The sequence below is a fragment of the Oryctolagus cuniculus genome, chromosome 6 (assembly GCF_964237555.1).
Source record: "Oryctolagus cuniculus chromosome 6, mOryCun1.1, whole genome shotgun sequence".
Lineage (NCBI taxonomy): Eukaryota > Metazoa > Chordata > Mammalia > Lagomorpha > Leporidae > Oryctolagus > Oryctolagus cuniculus.
Genome location: NC_091437.1, coordinates 135048626 through 135063897, shown reverse-complemented (window position 1 = coordinate 135063897; position 15272 = coordinate 135048626). Strand labels below are relative to the sequence as shown.

At 41.1% G+C, this 15272-nt stretch overlaps 1 protein-coding gene across 12 annotated transcripts in view; it reads left to right on the top strand.

Moving 5' to 3' along the window:
* Positions 1 to 15272, top strand: part of SYBU (syntabulin) — a 131648-nt gene that overhangs the window by 57696 nt on the left and 58680 nt on the right. For 5 of the 12 annotated variants that reach the window (XM_051843980.2, XM_051843976.2, XM_051843977.2 and 2 more), the window contains one exon: positions 795 to 999. The exons of 3 other annotated variants lie outside the window; for them this stretch is intronic. In XM_051843980.2, coding sequence (XP_051699940.1) covers positions 795 to 999 — 205 coding nt within the window. The remainder of the gene's footprint in view (positions 1 to 794; positions 1000 to 15272) is intronic. 4 more of the 12 variants (XM_051843979.2, XM_008255838.4, XM_070075857.1 and 1 more) reach the window with 1 other exon arrangement.

Below are 15272 nucleotides of genomic sequence, written 5' to 3'. Positions count from 1 at the left end.
ATGTATGACTGTACAGCCTCAGCGTGGTTGGGAAAGCATTTGGCGAGTTGAAAAACATTGTAAAATATTACTTTTGTGAGTTTTTTTTTTTTTTTTAAGCAAGGCGTGGCAGGCATTTAATGTGTTTTTAAGGAGAGAGAGAAAAATCTCTTCTCATGGTGTCCTGTAAGGAAAACAAAAGCTGAACATGATATAAAAAAGGTGGAGCCGTTTTCCTGGGTATTGCATTTGTGTTTGCTTTTCTGTTGGCAACAAGCCCTGGGTATCAGGATATAAATGAATAATTAAGATCCCGTCTGGAATAGGAGGATTTCAAAGATGTGTGTGTGTGTGTGTGTGTCTGTCTGTCTGTCTGTAGGTGTGTACATGTGCATGCCATCAGGAAAGAGTTGGTCCAGGTATAGGGCTCTGCATTGAGGAGGCAGGAAAACAGAAGTCAAATTCTAACAGTTCATTCTGGGAGAGCAAAATGGAAGTCTAAAGAAAGTCAAGCAATGAGCCAGAGTGCGCTGTGAGTAATTGAAAACTCCTGATGGCTGAAAGCTTGGTTGTGATAGGGAAGGTGATCAGGAACTCCCTAGGGAGTGGGGTGGCAGAGTGGGTGTGTGTGCCCGCGCACGCGCGCGCACGCGCACACACACACACACACACGTGCTCTTCGGAACTAGAGGGGTCAACTCAGCAGAAGGGCTATTGGAGCTCATTTCAGTTGATTCCGTATTTTTAAAAAAAATGAGTCTTGAAGGAGCAGACGGGAGTTTCCTTTTGTTTTCTTTTTGATGTCCAATTTTGAGAAGGAGCACAGAGTGCAGCATCATGAGAAGGAGGTGTCTCGGAGCCGAATTCCTCGGTTGATTCTGCGGCCCCATCTGCCCCAGCAACAGCACAAGGTGTCCCCAGCCTCTGAGTCTCCCTTCTCTGAAGAAGAGAGCAGAGAGTTCAACCCCAGCAGCTCTGGGCGCTCAGCAAGGACTGTTAGCAGCAACAGCTTCTGCTCAGGTACAGTACCCATGGGAAGTCCCGCCCTCCATGAGCATGAAGTGTGTGTGCTGCAGGTGCATTGTGAATGGGCTGGGCTGGGCTGGGCCACTTGCAGCCTGGAGCTAGACTTCTGCCAGTAGGGGGCATTGGATAAGGTTCTGTTTTTTGGCTCTTTTGACCTACAAATACAGCAGTTTCATGTGAACCAACACAATGAAATTCTGTGCCTATTTTTTTAAAATTATAATTTATCATTTAGAACTTAAAATCTAACTTCCTGTGTCGGTGCTTGTTTAAAAATTGTGTTCCTTTGTGAAATCTGGGAAAATACAAGATTAGATTTTATACCAGTAATCTCTTTGAATCTGAGTACTTCTGGTTATGGAAGCCCCACGTTAAAGCAACTCTTAAGAAAATGAGCTCAGGATCAAGGAGGGTCATATTCCAGGGCTGCTCTGGCTTTGTAGTTCAGTGGGAAAGGACACAAGCTTTGTAATCTGCCAGGCCTGATTATAGGAAGGGCTTGCACCCTTGGCCTTTCACCACTTACATTTTGTGTGACCTTGGGCAAGTTTCTTAAACTCCTTCAGCTTCAGTTGTTACATCAGCAAAATGAGATGATAATACAGGATGAGTATCTCTTACTAAAAATGCTTTGGACCAGAAGTATTTTATATTTTAAAATATAACTAAAATATACATATACATATAAATAAAAATACACATAATGAGATATTTGGGGTAAGGGACCCAAGTCTATATGCAAAATTCATTTATGTGTTATACACCTTATGCATATAGCCTACGGGCCATTTTATACAGTGTTTTTAATGCCTACTTTTTTCCCCTTATTTCAACCTGTCACATGAGGTGAGGTATGAAAATTTCTATTTGCGCATCATGTCAGCACTCAGAAAGTTTTCAGATTTTGGAACATTTTAAATTTTCAGTTTGAGGATACTCATTCTGTACCTGCTTTGTTGAGTTGCTGTGAGATTGGCTGAGACTGTGTATCCAAATGTACTCCCAACTCAGCACTTGGCTTGTAAACATGCATTAATAAATGGTGGTTCTTGACATGAGGAGCTAGGAGTGTCAAATCTGGCAAGTGATTAAGGAAGTTTCCTGTAGCTGTAAACATATTTGGTAAGGGGACAGAGCTGAGAACTCCTGAAGGTGCTGCCATTCCCACTTGGCAGGGCCTGCTATACCTGTGGGAGCTCATGGCTTACAGGACTGGCGTTCGTTGAGGAGTATTAGGAATCTGGATAAAATTTAAGAGAGTGACTGCCTTCTGATTAGTGCAGAATGTTTTATACTGGACAGAGTTTTAAAATTTGCTTCAAGGGCATTAATTTGAAGATTAACACAGTTGAAAGGGACATGTGAATCAAGATGCTATGATTAATGCTCTAATTTAGTAGGATGCAACATCCTACTTCATTTAGTACTGGAAAGTACCTTTTTCAAGGACTTTACATATGTAGCATTGGATTTCTTACATTTTTTCCACAAATAAATCCATTCCATGCATAAGTCATATGTCAGAAATATTGTGTGTCCTTCTCTTCAGTTTTTCTCTATGAAACCTGAATTTCTTTGACAGGTTATGAAACAACATTCTATCAAAGCATTATATTTTAAAACTTCTTTCCCTTTGAAAGATAGGAATCTAGTTTAAAATGGACACTCACTGGAGGTTTGGTTAATACTCTCCCAACAAGAAAACAAAAGGAGAGCAGAGCAGGACCTGGGGTCCTGCTTGCAGAAGGTAGTGTGTTGTCTCCTTTAGCTCGCCTGGAGCTCAAGGCTCACTCTGGTGAATGTGGATGGGCTCTGGGGACAGTGTTTCAAGCTGGCTATATTTATAGCTCAGTTCCATATTTATTCCCCATCTTCCTTCCATACAATTAACTTATTTGTGACTGACTTCAGGATGATTAGTGTTATCAGAACAAAGGAAGAAAGCAGTTGATTGAAATAATACAAAAGAAAAAAAAACAAATCTACTTTAGAAAATATAAAGACAAACCCATAAAATTATTCATTTCGGTTGTGAATGATTCTTGCCTAGACCCATTTCCTGACTACCCCCCTTCCCAAGAGACCTAACCCCCCACCAAGGCCATAATGCTGTACATGAAAATCGAAAGTAGATATTGATCTTTCTGCCATTAACTAGCTGAGAATTGAGTGGCAGAAGCATATAATTATGGGTGTCTCTAGACTGACCTTTCAAACTCTGTCTCCAGACAGAATTCCCTGCATCCCCAGTCCTCTCCCTCATCTGCCTGTGTTGGGGATTCCCCAGAGTTCAGGTCCCATGCCTTTCTTTTCTTTGCTTTCTTCCTATGGAATGTGGATAAACCCCACTTGAAGGCTTTTGAGTGTTGTGCTGACTAGAATTGACAACAGCAAGGCCTTTGGGGGCATGATAATGATGCTCTGGAGGTCAGTCAGTGGGTAGAAAATAAATGGGTTTGGTACGATGGGGATTGGTAATGCTGCAGGCGGTGAGATAGAGAATGTAAAACATGTCCAACCAACAGGGGAAATGGCTGGGGTTAATCCAGACAGCCTCACGCTTAGGCCCTAAGATATGCTTGTTGTTTAATCATGGCAACTAAGTTGGAGAATAGGTATACACAAACATTCAAAAAGCCATCCTCTGCTAGAATGAAACTTAAATAATTTAGAGGTGTCTGTTGTTGCCCAAATTTCATAACCTTATGGGAAGATGATTCTGCATTAATCTAAGTAAGTAACTTCAGTCTAAATCATCATCATGTTCATTAACGTGAAAGAAGGCATGTGTAGTTAGGGGAACTCTTAGAATCTGGTAGTGAAATTGTAGATGAAGATGTTACCTCAAACACAATAAAATTTAGTTTGAAAATTACATTTTCTCTTTCGCCAAATCTGTATCAAAGGCATTCATTGTGAAGAGCATTGTATCTTCTAACATATTTATTTTTTAAAGAAGAATAATGTAATGAGATAGCATAAAGTTAAATTTACTTAGTAGAAAAAAATATCCTTCAGTTAGAGAATCTAGCATGCCTCTCATTTGTATGGAAATAATGATTCTTGATAGTAATTGGTGATTATACTCTGGCAAAATAAATGATAAATCTGTGATGATGTTTCATCTACCGCTGCGTCCATGTTTTTCTGTGGAGTTAAAGACTGGAACTCCTTCCAAAGTGACGTGCCCATTTTTACCTACTGCCCCTTTTTCCTCCCTTAGCCTACTGCCCCCCTTTCTTCCCATGGGAGCTTTGGCAAGGAACACTTAATGACTTGATATTCTATATGCTAATTTGTATGTTGTGTCTATCTCATTTCAGAGGGAAGGAGTTGTGTATGACCTTTTGTAATTCACTTGGGGTGTGTCCCCCGAAGAGCTCCTCTTTTAAATAGCTTCTTATTAGCAGACTTTCTTTGAAGATATGCATGTCTTTTGTGCATTTCATCAGCACACGAACATCGACATCATTTTAGGGTTAGAACAATCTATTCCTTATAGTTTGTATTCAGTCTTAGTCATTAAGACAGTTCACTTTACACTGTGTTGGAGACTGGGCCCTATTTTGTGTTCATAGCAAGTAAATGTTAACTAGCACTTTGCTTTTTTTTTTTTTTTTTAAAAGAATCCATAGAGAATACAGGTTAATTGTAAAGTAATAGAAATAAAACACTTGCTTTCATGTCCTCCCTTTCTTTTTTTAAATCAGTTCTGTTTACATCCAGATTTTGTCATAAAGTCAGCCTTTCTCCCATCCCCACCTTGTGCTTCTTGTTTTTATCATGCCAATGAGAAGTGATAAAGCTCCATTTTCACTTTGTGCTCTGGATATGGCCCACCAAATCTAGGCCTCTGTCCATTTTTCTCTCCTCTTTTTGTTGGAAGTGCATTGTTTGTCATAGTACCATGAATCCACTGTTAGAAAAGCTGATGACCTGGGTGAGTGTCAGCACATGCATCAGTCACCTGACATGGTTAGCAGCATGCTGTGAGTTCTTCTTTGCTTAGTTGAGGCAATAATTACCCCTTGGAACTGGGAGGCAGATGGATTGCTGGGTTTCAAGCTACTTCTCCTCGGGGTGCCTTGTAAACATGGCAGGTGTAACAAATTATGCATATAGAACACTGATTGTTTTATGGAGACCAGTAATTTCTCTGAAATATTGCCGTGTTCCTAATGTGCACACACAGATACTCAGGCAAGTTTGTGATTTGGCACGTTAAGAAACATTTACCAGATCAATCACAAATCAGTCAGAAGCTGAGAGTCAGAGTCTAATCCTGAATAAGGTTCTTTGCAGAAAGTATTTTAGTTTTCACAGAACTGAGGAAGAAATCTTTGTGGGCCCATGACCTAGAGGTAATCATTGTTGCTGTTTGTGGTAGGAACAATTAATGCAAATTGTAACTTGACTAGTGCCCTGCCAAGGCTTGACAAAGCCTCCAAAAATTTGCCTGGCCTTGCCAAACAGAAATATTTCTGCTATGCTTTTGTCCAGTTGAGAAAACTTGGCATCTGGATACACTGAACCTTTGAACATAATGATTAGAATTGAGATGAACTGCTTCAAGTGAAGTGAGCTTCAATATCAAATTATACTATAATTGAATGACTGCCAACCTGCTGTGAATTAAAGAAACAAAGACCTAAGAATTCCCTATCACTTTAATGAATTTGGAACCTAGATACTATTGCATAATATATATTTCAAGTGCTTAGATGTCTGATCCATAGAAATACATACCTAATGAAATAGGTTACAAATGAAGAGTATACTAGCAGTATTTCTTTCAGAATGTGGTAATAGCAATTAGAAAGACAGGAACAAAAATGTTTGCCATTTAGCAATTTAAAAAAAAAAAAAACTTAGTAGGGGGAACTCAAAATTTTTAACAGTGGGGACATTATGCATAATCATGATGAAATTGGACCATGTCTGGAAGCATGTTATGGTATTTAATCTGCAAATCTTTTCTATTTTAAAACATTCATCTTTATGGCAGTGTTTCCCGACCTCAGAGGATGAGAGTATTATATAATTTAGAATCCTCAGTAAAAGTTAATTAACATACAGACACTTTAGCTCCACCTTAGGTTTTTCAGATGATTCTTATGCACTCACTGCTTTGTGGTCTGGGTACCTCTGGAGATTTTTTATGAGAGAGGGAAGAAGTATGCCCAAAGTGGCATCACAAGATGAATAAGGATGAAAGATAGCAGAATGGGTGGCCAGCCAACTGTTTAAACCTGTGGTCATGGGGTCAGGGAAGTGCCTCCACATTCCGGGAAATTTTAGTTTTTAAGCATCTATTTGCAAACCCCTTGTCATTAATCTTAGTAATGACATTATTCATATCTACATAATACATTTAACTTCTGTCCAAATGGTAGAAAAGTGAGCGGAGAGAAGGACTATTTTCCCATATAATCCTCTTTCTAGGTTTGGCATCTCAATCTATACTTTTCATTCTTTTGCATTTTATTTCATTGGTGTTGGGAATACTTGGGGTATACTTATAATGGGTATACCGGGTGTGCCAAGAGTAGACCTTTAACACCCAGTGAATTCCCTAAAAGAAGTGAAAGAAGAAAAATTGAATCCTGAAAGGAATAGGACATTCAGCTTTTGTCAAGCTTCCACCAAAAGATGTATATCCAAAAAGCATTCTTTAAATGCTTGCTAAGATCAGGAATTGTGCCATAAACTGCAAAGATGAATAAAACCCAGAGATTGGAAAAATCAGTTACTTTGTTGCCTTAACCATGACATTGAAGTGGACGAGATAACAAATCACTGGATGTCATCCCCACACTGCTACCTTCATGCACTTGTTTTGTGTCTTTCTCCCTTTTGACTCATACCCCTCCACGTATTCCTGCCTTGGAATTTGAATTTGTTGCTTTATTAACTACACTGGGCCCTCACATTTCTTAAGCCAAGGATGCAAAGATGTCACACAGCTAAGCATAGTGTAGTGGATAAACATGAGTGTTAGAATCAGTGGACCTGAGTCAAAAAGCATGAAATGAGTTAGACAGGTGGATAGGACCAGATCATGGAAAACCCCCTATGTTATGTTAAGAACTTGATCCATGAACTCAAGGGTCCCTGTAGTAACAATACCAGTGATATAAACAGTGAGGCCACCTAGATAGAAGACAGCAGAGGAGCCTCTAGAATTGCACGCTATGCACCCTTCTGAGAGTATTCAATAATTTAAATCTAGCCTTTTAACTCCATGGATCAAATAACATACATTAATAGTAGAGCATTGTTCATAGGTTGACATCTTATAATTCTTAAAGGTCTGACAGAGCCAGCGAAAGTTTTTAGCAGGCAACAGCCATCATCAGATTTGTAATTTAGAAAGATACTTTTGTCTGTATGCTGGACAGTAGATAGGAGAGTCAAGAAACCTGACTGGTTTAAAGGCCATTACAGCAGTCAAAGTGCAGACTGATCACATGATAAATGTGAGGTTTGGAGCTATAATAGATGAGTCTTAGTCACCAGCTGCAAATGAAAAGGAAAAATAAGGCTTGTGTCTACATTTCCACCAGATGAATACAAATGGAATGGCAGGAATGAGGAGAACAGTGACTGAAGTTAGCTTAGTTTAGCCTTTGTTGCATTCAAGACCAAAATTTGGAGCTCCAAAGAGAATTCAGAGATGGTGGTAGCTGAAGTCAGGGGAGTTGGTAATAATTCCATGGTGGGGAGCAGTGTGTGGAGGACAGCAATAGGACCAGGGATAGAACTCTGAGGGATAGAAGCATCAGAGGAAAAAGGAAACAAAGACACCTGAGAATGAGCATTTAGAGAGGAAGCGGAACAGCCAGGAGTGGCAGTGTGTCTAGCTCCAAAGGAAGAGAAAGCCTCAGGAAAAAACGTGGGCAACAGATTAAGTAAGAATGTGTACTACCTAGTGCTCAAGGAGCAGACTGTTAGGTTATCAGTGATCTTAGGCAGAAACAGTTGCAGAAAATTGTGGGGATAGAAACAAAATTTCATTAGACAGGGATGGAAAAGAGAAGTGACAAATAGAAAAAGTATGGATGATTTTTTTAAAAAACAGCTTAAGGGCTGGGGCAATGCTGTGACACAATGGGTAAAGCTGCTGCCTGTGGTGCCAGCATCCCATAAGGGTACCAGTTCAAGTTCCAGCTACTCCACTTCCAATCCAGCTCCCTGCTAATGCACCTGGAAGAACAGGAGAAGATGGCCCAAGTACTTGGGCCCCTGTACCCACATGGGGGACCCAGAAGAAGCTCCTGCCTCCTACCTTCGAATCTGTCCAGCTCCAGAAGTTGTGGCCATCTAGAGAGTGAGCCAGCAGATGGAAGATTCTCTCTCTCTCTGTAACTCTGCCTTTCAAATAAATAAATAAATCTTTAAAAAAAAAAAAGCTTAAGGGCCAGTGTTTATCTTAGGGGTTAAGACTACAGTTAGAAAGCTCACATCCCACATACCATGGTAGATAGAAACGATGGCTAAATTGGTAGGGTTGTTACTACCCACATGGGAGACCTCGATAACTTATGTGACTTTTTGGTTTCTCTCTCTCTCTCTCTCTCTCTCTAATTGAAAATAAATACATTTTAAAAATAAAACTGGGATGAAAAAAGGAAAAAGAATGAAAAACAATAATGCACTTGTAGTAAAAATTGGGTGCTTATCAAATGGCAGGTATGTCCTAAAGTTTTTAGACTGTGGGAAAGTAGATGGGGAAGGAAAGAGGGGGATAAATTCAAAATAGTGGAGAAGTGAAAATTATTTGTAAAAAGAGTAGAGGTAGACCAAAAAGACACATACATTAGAAAGACAAGAAGTCTTATGAGACCTACAAGTCTTACAAGAAAGAAGTAAGGCTGGATGTGAATTAAGGGTATAGCAGGTTTAGCTTTCATACTTCAAAAACCTGACATCTAAAATGCTCCAAACTCTGAAACTTTTTAACCATCATGTTGATACTCAAAAAGTTGTGGATTTTGGAGCATCTTAGGTTTTAGACTTTTGGGTTAGGAATGCTCAATCAATAAAGTCTATGCAAATATTATAAAATCCAGAAAAATAATCTGAAAATTGAAGCAGTTTTGACCCCTAGCATTTCTAAGAAGGGATGCTCACCCTACACAAGTACAGGTCAGAGGAGGAAGCTGGAGGATGCATTTCAGTGTCCAGGATGCATTATCTCTTGTTTATGCTTCCCCTATCACACCACATGATCAGATTTTAAAATTTCTTCTTTAGTTATCTGACTCCCCAGTAGAATGTGAGCACCGTGAAGGCAGGAATAACATAGGCCTCTGTGCTACGATTTATTCATGGCATTTACCCACTAGGTATTTGTTAGCATTTGCTAGAAGGCATGATTATGACAATGGGACAAGTGAAGAATTTTCTCATTTGATGAAATATTTTGAAAGTAGGGCATTATCCGAGTAACTGGGGAAATAAAAACCTTAGAAAATACTCAGTGTTCATTTATTAGTTTTGTTAAATGAAGGAAACGTTCCTGTCTTGAGGAGTTCAGCATCTCTATGAGACCCCAGCCAAGATCCCAGGGCTGTGAGTGGCTAGCAGAGGCATCTCTTACTAAGAAAACCAAAGATGCTCCACTCCGGAGCTGGCACAGAAGCAAGGTTTCGAAGGCAGTGTCACAGTTTGAAAACCGCAGCGTGGCACAGCAGACAGAGAAATCAGTGTGTGTAAAAACCTAAGAGTCCTGAAAGTACAGAGCCCGTTTAGGGAACAGTGAGGAATACTGTCTTCCCCAATCCTTACTTCTCAGTCGTACAAGCTGTGAGAAAAACCAGCAGCCCAGATTACAAACAAGAAGGTATTTAGCAGAGGCCACCACCCTACTCTACCCTCCAGATGTTGTTGTTTTTCTGAGGAAGCTGTGAACTCAAGACAGACTTGGTGCTCTTCAGGTTTAAAGAATGCTAGTGTGTTTATATGTAAGGTGGCATTGCTGACTCCTGGCCACAGCGACAGCCCCAGGCTCTTCTGTTGTTCAATATTTCTGTCTGCTTTGAAGACACAATCCAGCCCTTGCGACCTGAAGTGCCCCTGCCTGTTCTTCAGCAACTCTGGTGCAGGAGGTCTATAATTTCCTGTTGACTGCTCTCCTTTTTCAGGGAGCACAAACCAGGTTTCCAAGTGCACACACATGTGCATCACTGGGATCTCACAGCAAACCACCCCACCTTGCTACAAACCCACATCCTTCACCTGTTCCCTGTTCAGTGTGGATTTTCCCCTGGGCTCCTTTCTTGGACCAGCAGGCTCAGTCATTACTCTCTCTTTTATATGGGAGCCTGTACAGATAGCATCCTTATTAGAGACTGACCTAACTCTTAGAACTCATGGGCCCCTGTGGATCTTAACCTTCTATTTATACTGCGGTATTTGTGAGGATTAAATTTTCTTTAATGATAATTATCATATTTTTATTTTTAATTCAAAAGCAACAAAAACATGTTAGTGATAAAATGTGTCAACACATACATCAAATAGATGTAATCACATTGAAAGGATTTATTTTGTTTTGCTTTCTTGCCAAAATAAGATCCTGCAATATTGCTCTATGATCCTTTCTGTTCATTTCTAAGTACATTCTTACTGAGCACCTACCTAACAGCAAGACACTGTTCTAGTAGGTGGGCTAGGGCAACGATCAATACTGACAGGACTTTTGTTCTCATGGATTGTGTATTGCAGGCAATACCTGTGCCTGCCATTGCTTACCAGCACATAGAAGTCCCCTTCATTCATTGTAAGGATCTACAGTGTTCTACTCTACAGGGTACTGTCATTTATTTAACCACTCCTCTGTGGATAAACATTATGTGCACAAGGCTAACTTTTTTTTTAAATTTTATTTATTTATTTATTTATTTATTTATTTTTTGACAGTCAGAGTGAACAGTGAGAGAGAGAGAGAGAGAGAGGTCTTCCTTTTGCCGTTGGTTCACCCTCCAATGGCCGCCACGGCCAGCGCGCTGCGGCTGGTGCACCGCGCTGATCCGATAGCAGGAACCAGGTACTTATCCTGGTCTCCCATGGGGTGCAGGGCCCAAGTACTTGGGCCATCCTCCACTGCACTCCCTGGCCACAGCAGAGAGCTGGCCTGAAAGAGGGGCAACTGGGACAGAATCCGGCGCCCCGACCGGGACTAGAACCCGGTGTGCCGGCGGCGCTGCAAGGAGGAGGATTAGCCTAGTGAGCCGCGGCGCCGGCCAAGGCTAACTTTCAAAATTCAGAATTTTGTGCCATGAAAATCACTCTAGATTTAGACTATGTGAGCATATTTCTTCTCTTACTCTGTTTCTTTGTTCCCCTTTTTAAAAAAAGAAGTGTCATGACAAATATAAATTATCTAAGATAATTCTTTCCCAATAGAAGAAAAACTCAAATGTAGCAATCTCATCTTTTGTGTATTGAGCATTGTTTTTCCTTAAGTGGCTTCTATTTATATCCTTGTGTCATGGCCATGACTGTCCTCAGTCTCCATGTGAGAAAAAATAGAAGGCAGGAGGAAAATATTTACATTGCTAAAAGACAGCTAAGTGTACTTCAGGTGTTCTTGGAGTGGTTTGCATTTTCCTTAATATAAGTTTGCAAGAGGCTAAGAAATATCTTTTTGTTTCTCTCTCTCTCTCTCTCTACCTCTCTCTCTCTCTCTCTCTCCCTCTCCCTCTCCCTCTCCTTCTCCCTCTCCTTCTCCCTCTCCTTCTCCTTTTCCCTCTCTCCCTCAATCCTTCCCTCCCTCCCTGTCTCCTTGCCTTCCTTTACCTCCAGTTCTTATCTGTTTGCCTCATGCCTTGGCTCCCATCTTCCTGAACAAAGGAAACTCAAAAAGAAAGAAGGTGGGGGGAACCCTGAGCTTTAAAAAGGCATGGCCTAGAAACTGCAAATAAACCCATATTGCTAGGGAGAAGGAAGGTCAGGAAGATTTGTAACATGCCTATTTTGGGAGGATCATAAGCCTAGGGAGGAAAGAACCAGAGAAAAGCTTTTAACAGACGAATTCACCACGCTGCTTTCCAGGGCTCACCTGTCTGCCCTCCGTTTCCCAATTTTGGCATCAGCTCCTCCTCCATGAGAACATCTGGGTAGATCCATTACTCACAGTACATTAAATATTTGGACTAGGATGTTTTCCCCTCCATGTTCCATCTCCAGGGACTGATAATGCTAATCAGTAGCTTGATTTGGGGTGGAAGACCCCCAGTGGGAGGCCCTTGCTTCAGCCGGAGCACTGAGTTCTTGGAAGAGGTGGCACATCTCCCTTCACTCACGTCCTCCGTCACTGCTGAGGGCTGCACCAGGACTTTTATGGGAGCACTCGAGGCTCTAAATAGCTCAGAAATCCTGGGAATGTTTGTATGCGAAATGATTATTTTGTCTCCAAGATACAAGGGAAGTATCTCCTAAATAATTACTGTACTTTGCACTTCCTTTTTGGAGGTGCAGGTTACATGTGTTGATGTGAGGCTCTCCTTGGAGCCGGATATGCCCACTGGACATGCCACGTCTTTTAAAGAAAGGAGCACTCCAACTCCCTGATGATCCCCTTGCAACTACCTTCCCACTTCGTTGTTCCTCTTCACAGCAAAATATCTATTTTATTTCATTTTTATTTTTCACTGATATATAGCAATTGACCATAAAATCCTGTCTCCATACTTGCCCTTTGTCAAGCATCAGAGTGACCTCACCAGCAAATCTGTCATTCCCTTGCCCGCTTTCAGTCTCCCTGAGTTCTCAGCAGCAGTCAGTGCAGTTGAGCAAGTCCCTGTCTTGGCACAGATTTTCCTCTTCAGCTTCTGTGATTGAGCCCTTGGAGCATTTATCCTGCCTCTCCAGTTACTCCTAAGTCATCTGCATCAGCCCTCTTCTCTTGCTGCCCTTTCCAAAGGCATGTTCATGTCTGTGGCTTCAGCTCACTTATCCAAATGCCCCTTGATACCCTAGTGTCACATTTAATTTATGCCTTAAATTCAACATGTCAAAAGCAGAATTATTGGGGCAGGCATTTGGTTAGCAGTTAAGGGGCTAGTTTAGATGCCCAGCTTGCTTCCAACTCCAGCTTTCTGCTGATGCACACCTTAGGAGATAGCAGGTGATATCTCAAGTGGTTGGGTCCCTGCCACCCACATGGGAGACCAGATTGAACTCCTGGCCCCTGGCTGTGACCCAGCCCAGTCCTGGCTCTTAGAGACATGGGAACCAATGCGTGGAAGTATTCACTCTCCCTGTCACTGTCTTCTCTATGCTTTTCAAATAATAAAAAAAGAAAATTATTAAAATTAACAATTCTTTTTTAAGATTTTATTTATTTATTTGAATGTCAGAGTTACATAGAGTGCATACTTCCATATGCTGGTTCACTCCCCAGATGGTACAATGGCAAAGGTTGGTCCAGGCTTAAGCCAGGAGCTTCATCCAGGTCTTCCTTGTGTATGGCAGGGGCCCAAGTATTTGGCTAGCTTCTGCTGCCTTCCAGGCCATTAGCAGGGAGCTGAATTGGAAGTGGAGCAGCCAGGACACAAACCAGTGCCACTATAGGATGCCAGCATCTTTCACAGCAGCTTTGCTCGCTATGCCACAACACCAGCCCAAAAATAAGAATCCCTCAGAAGTGACCATCACGTACCCACTTGTTAAAGGAAGAAAATCTTAATCCTTTCCTATTTTTTGTCATAAAAATGTTTTAAACTTTTCCCCAAATATTTCTGAAATCTATCTATTTTTATGAATTTTCATTACCACCACCCTATGTGAACTACATTTACTTCTCATTTCTCCTATGATAACAGAGTCCAGATAGATTTATTTGTCTCTGTTCTTTCTTTCTTTAAGTGGCCACGCAACATAGTGGTTAAGAAGGATGCTCAGGGGCTGGCGCCGTGGCTCACTTGGTTAATCCTCCGCCTGCGGCACCGGCATCCCATAAGGGCACTGGGTCCTAGTCCTGGTTGTTCCTTGTCCAGTCCAGCTCTCTGCTGTGGCCCAGGAGGGCAGTGGAGGATGGCCCAAGTTCTTGGGTGCCTGCACCTGCATGGGAGACCAGGAAGAAGCACCTGGCTCCTGGCTTCAGATTGGCGTAGCTCTGGCCATAGCAGCCATTTTGGGGGTGAACCAACAGAAGGAAGACCTTTCTCACTGTCTAACTCTATCTGTAAAAAAAAAAAAAAATACATATTGGGATTTATACCATGGCCCAGCTATTTACTGATTAGAGCTAGAGCAGGTGCCTTAAACATTAGTGCTAGTTTTGTATGCACCCTGCGGCTCAGTATTACAATAGTGTCTATCTTAAAGGGATATTAGATTAACTTTAGTTAAGACTTGTGTTAAGTGTTTAGAATAGCACTTAGTAGACAATCAAAAAAATATTAGCTGGATATGTTATCACTAGATGAAACTTTTCTCCTTTATAAGCACATGCCAAGTTTTTGTCATCTTGTGTTTAATGCACAGTATAGCTTCCTTTGTATTTAAGACAATGATTCCTGACCTACCATCCTGCACCTGCTTAGATTTCTGCCTGCCTCCAGCCTCATCATCAATCACTCTCTCCCCATCAGCCTTCCTGGCCACCTTTCCTTGTCCCCAGTGCACCATATCACTTCCTCACTCAGCGCTTGTTGTGTTTATTGTTCCCTCGGCCTAGAATATTTTTCCATATTTTTTCTAGGATTAGCTCCTTCTTAATTTTTGGTCTCAGTTCAAGTAACCTCTTCAGGAGCTTTCCATGACAACTTTTATAATGAAGTTCTTTCCTACCTCCCACCCAGTCTACATATTATCATTCATTTTGTCTGTTAAATATTTCTCTATTAGCTTTTTCTTCTTTTACTTATCTGTAACTGTTTCTCCTCACTACCAGAATGTGAACTCCTTAAAGAAACGGATCTTAGAGTCTTGATCATCACCACTACCTACAAGCTGAAACAATACCTGACACACAATAAGTTGGTGATTATTTCTAGAAAGAATAAGTGAATGGATGGGAGGGTGGATGGATGAATGGATGGGTGAGATTCTTATGTTTTAACATTGACCACTGGTTATTGACATATTGTATAATACTAAACCAAAATTAGTTTACTGCCTTACAGATTTGTGAGTTCTTACTACAAAAAGATGCTAAAGAAATACAATAAAGGAATAGAAGTTCAAAGTTTGCTATTGAGAACCTAGAATGCAACGTTGTGCATTCTATGCATATGACTACATGTGTTGGGGCAGAATTA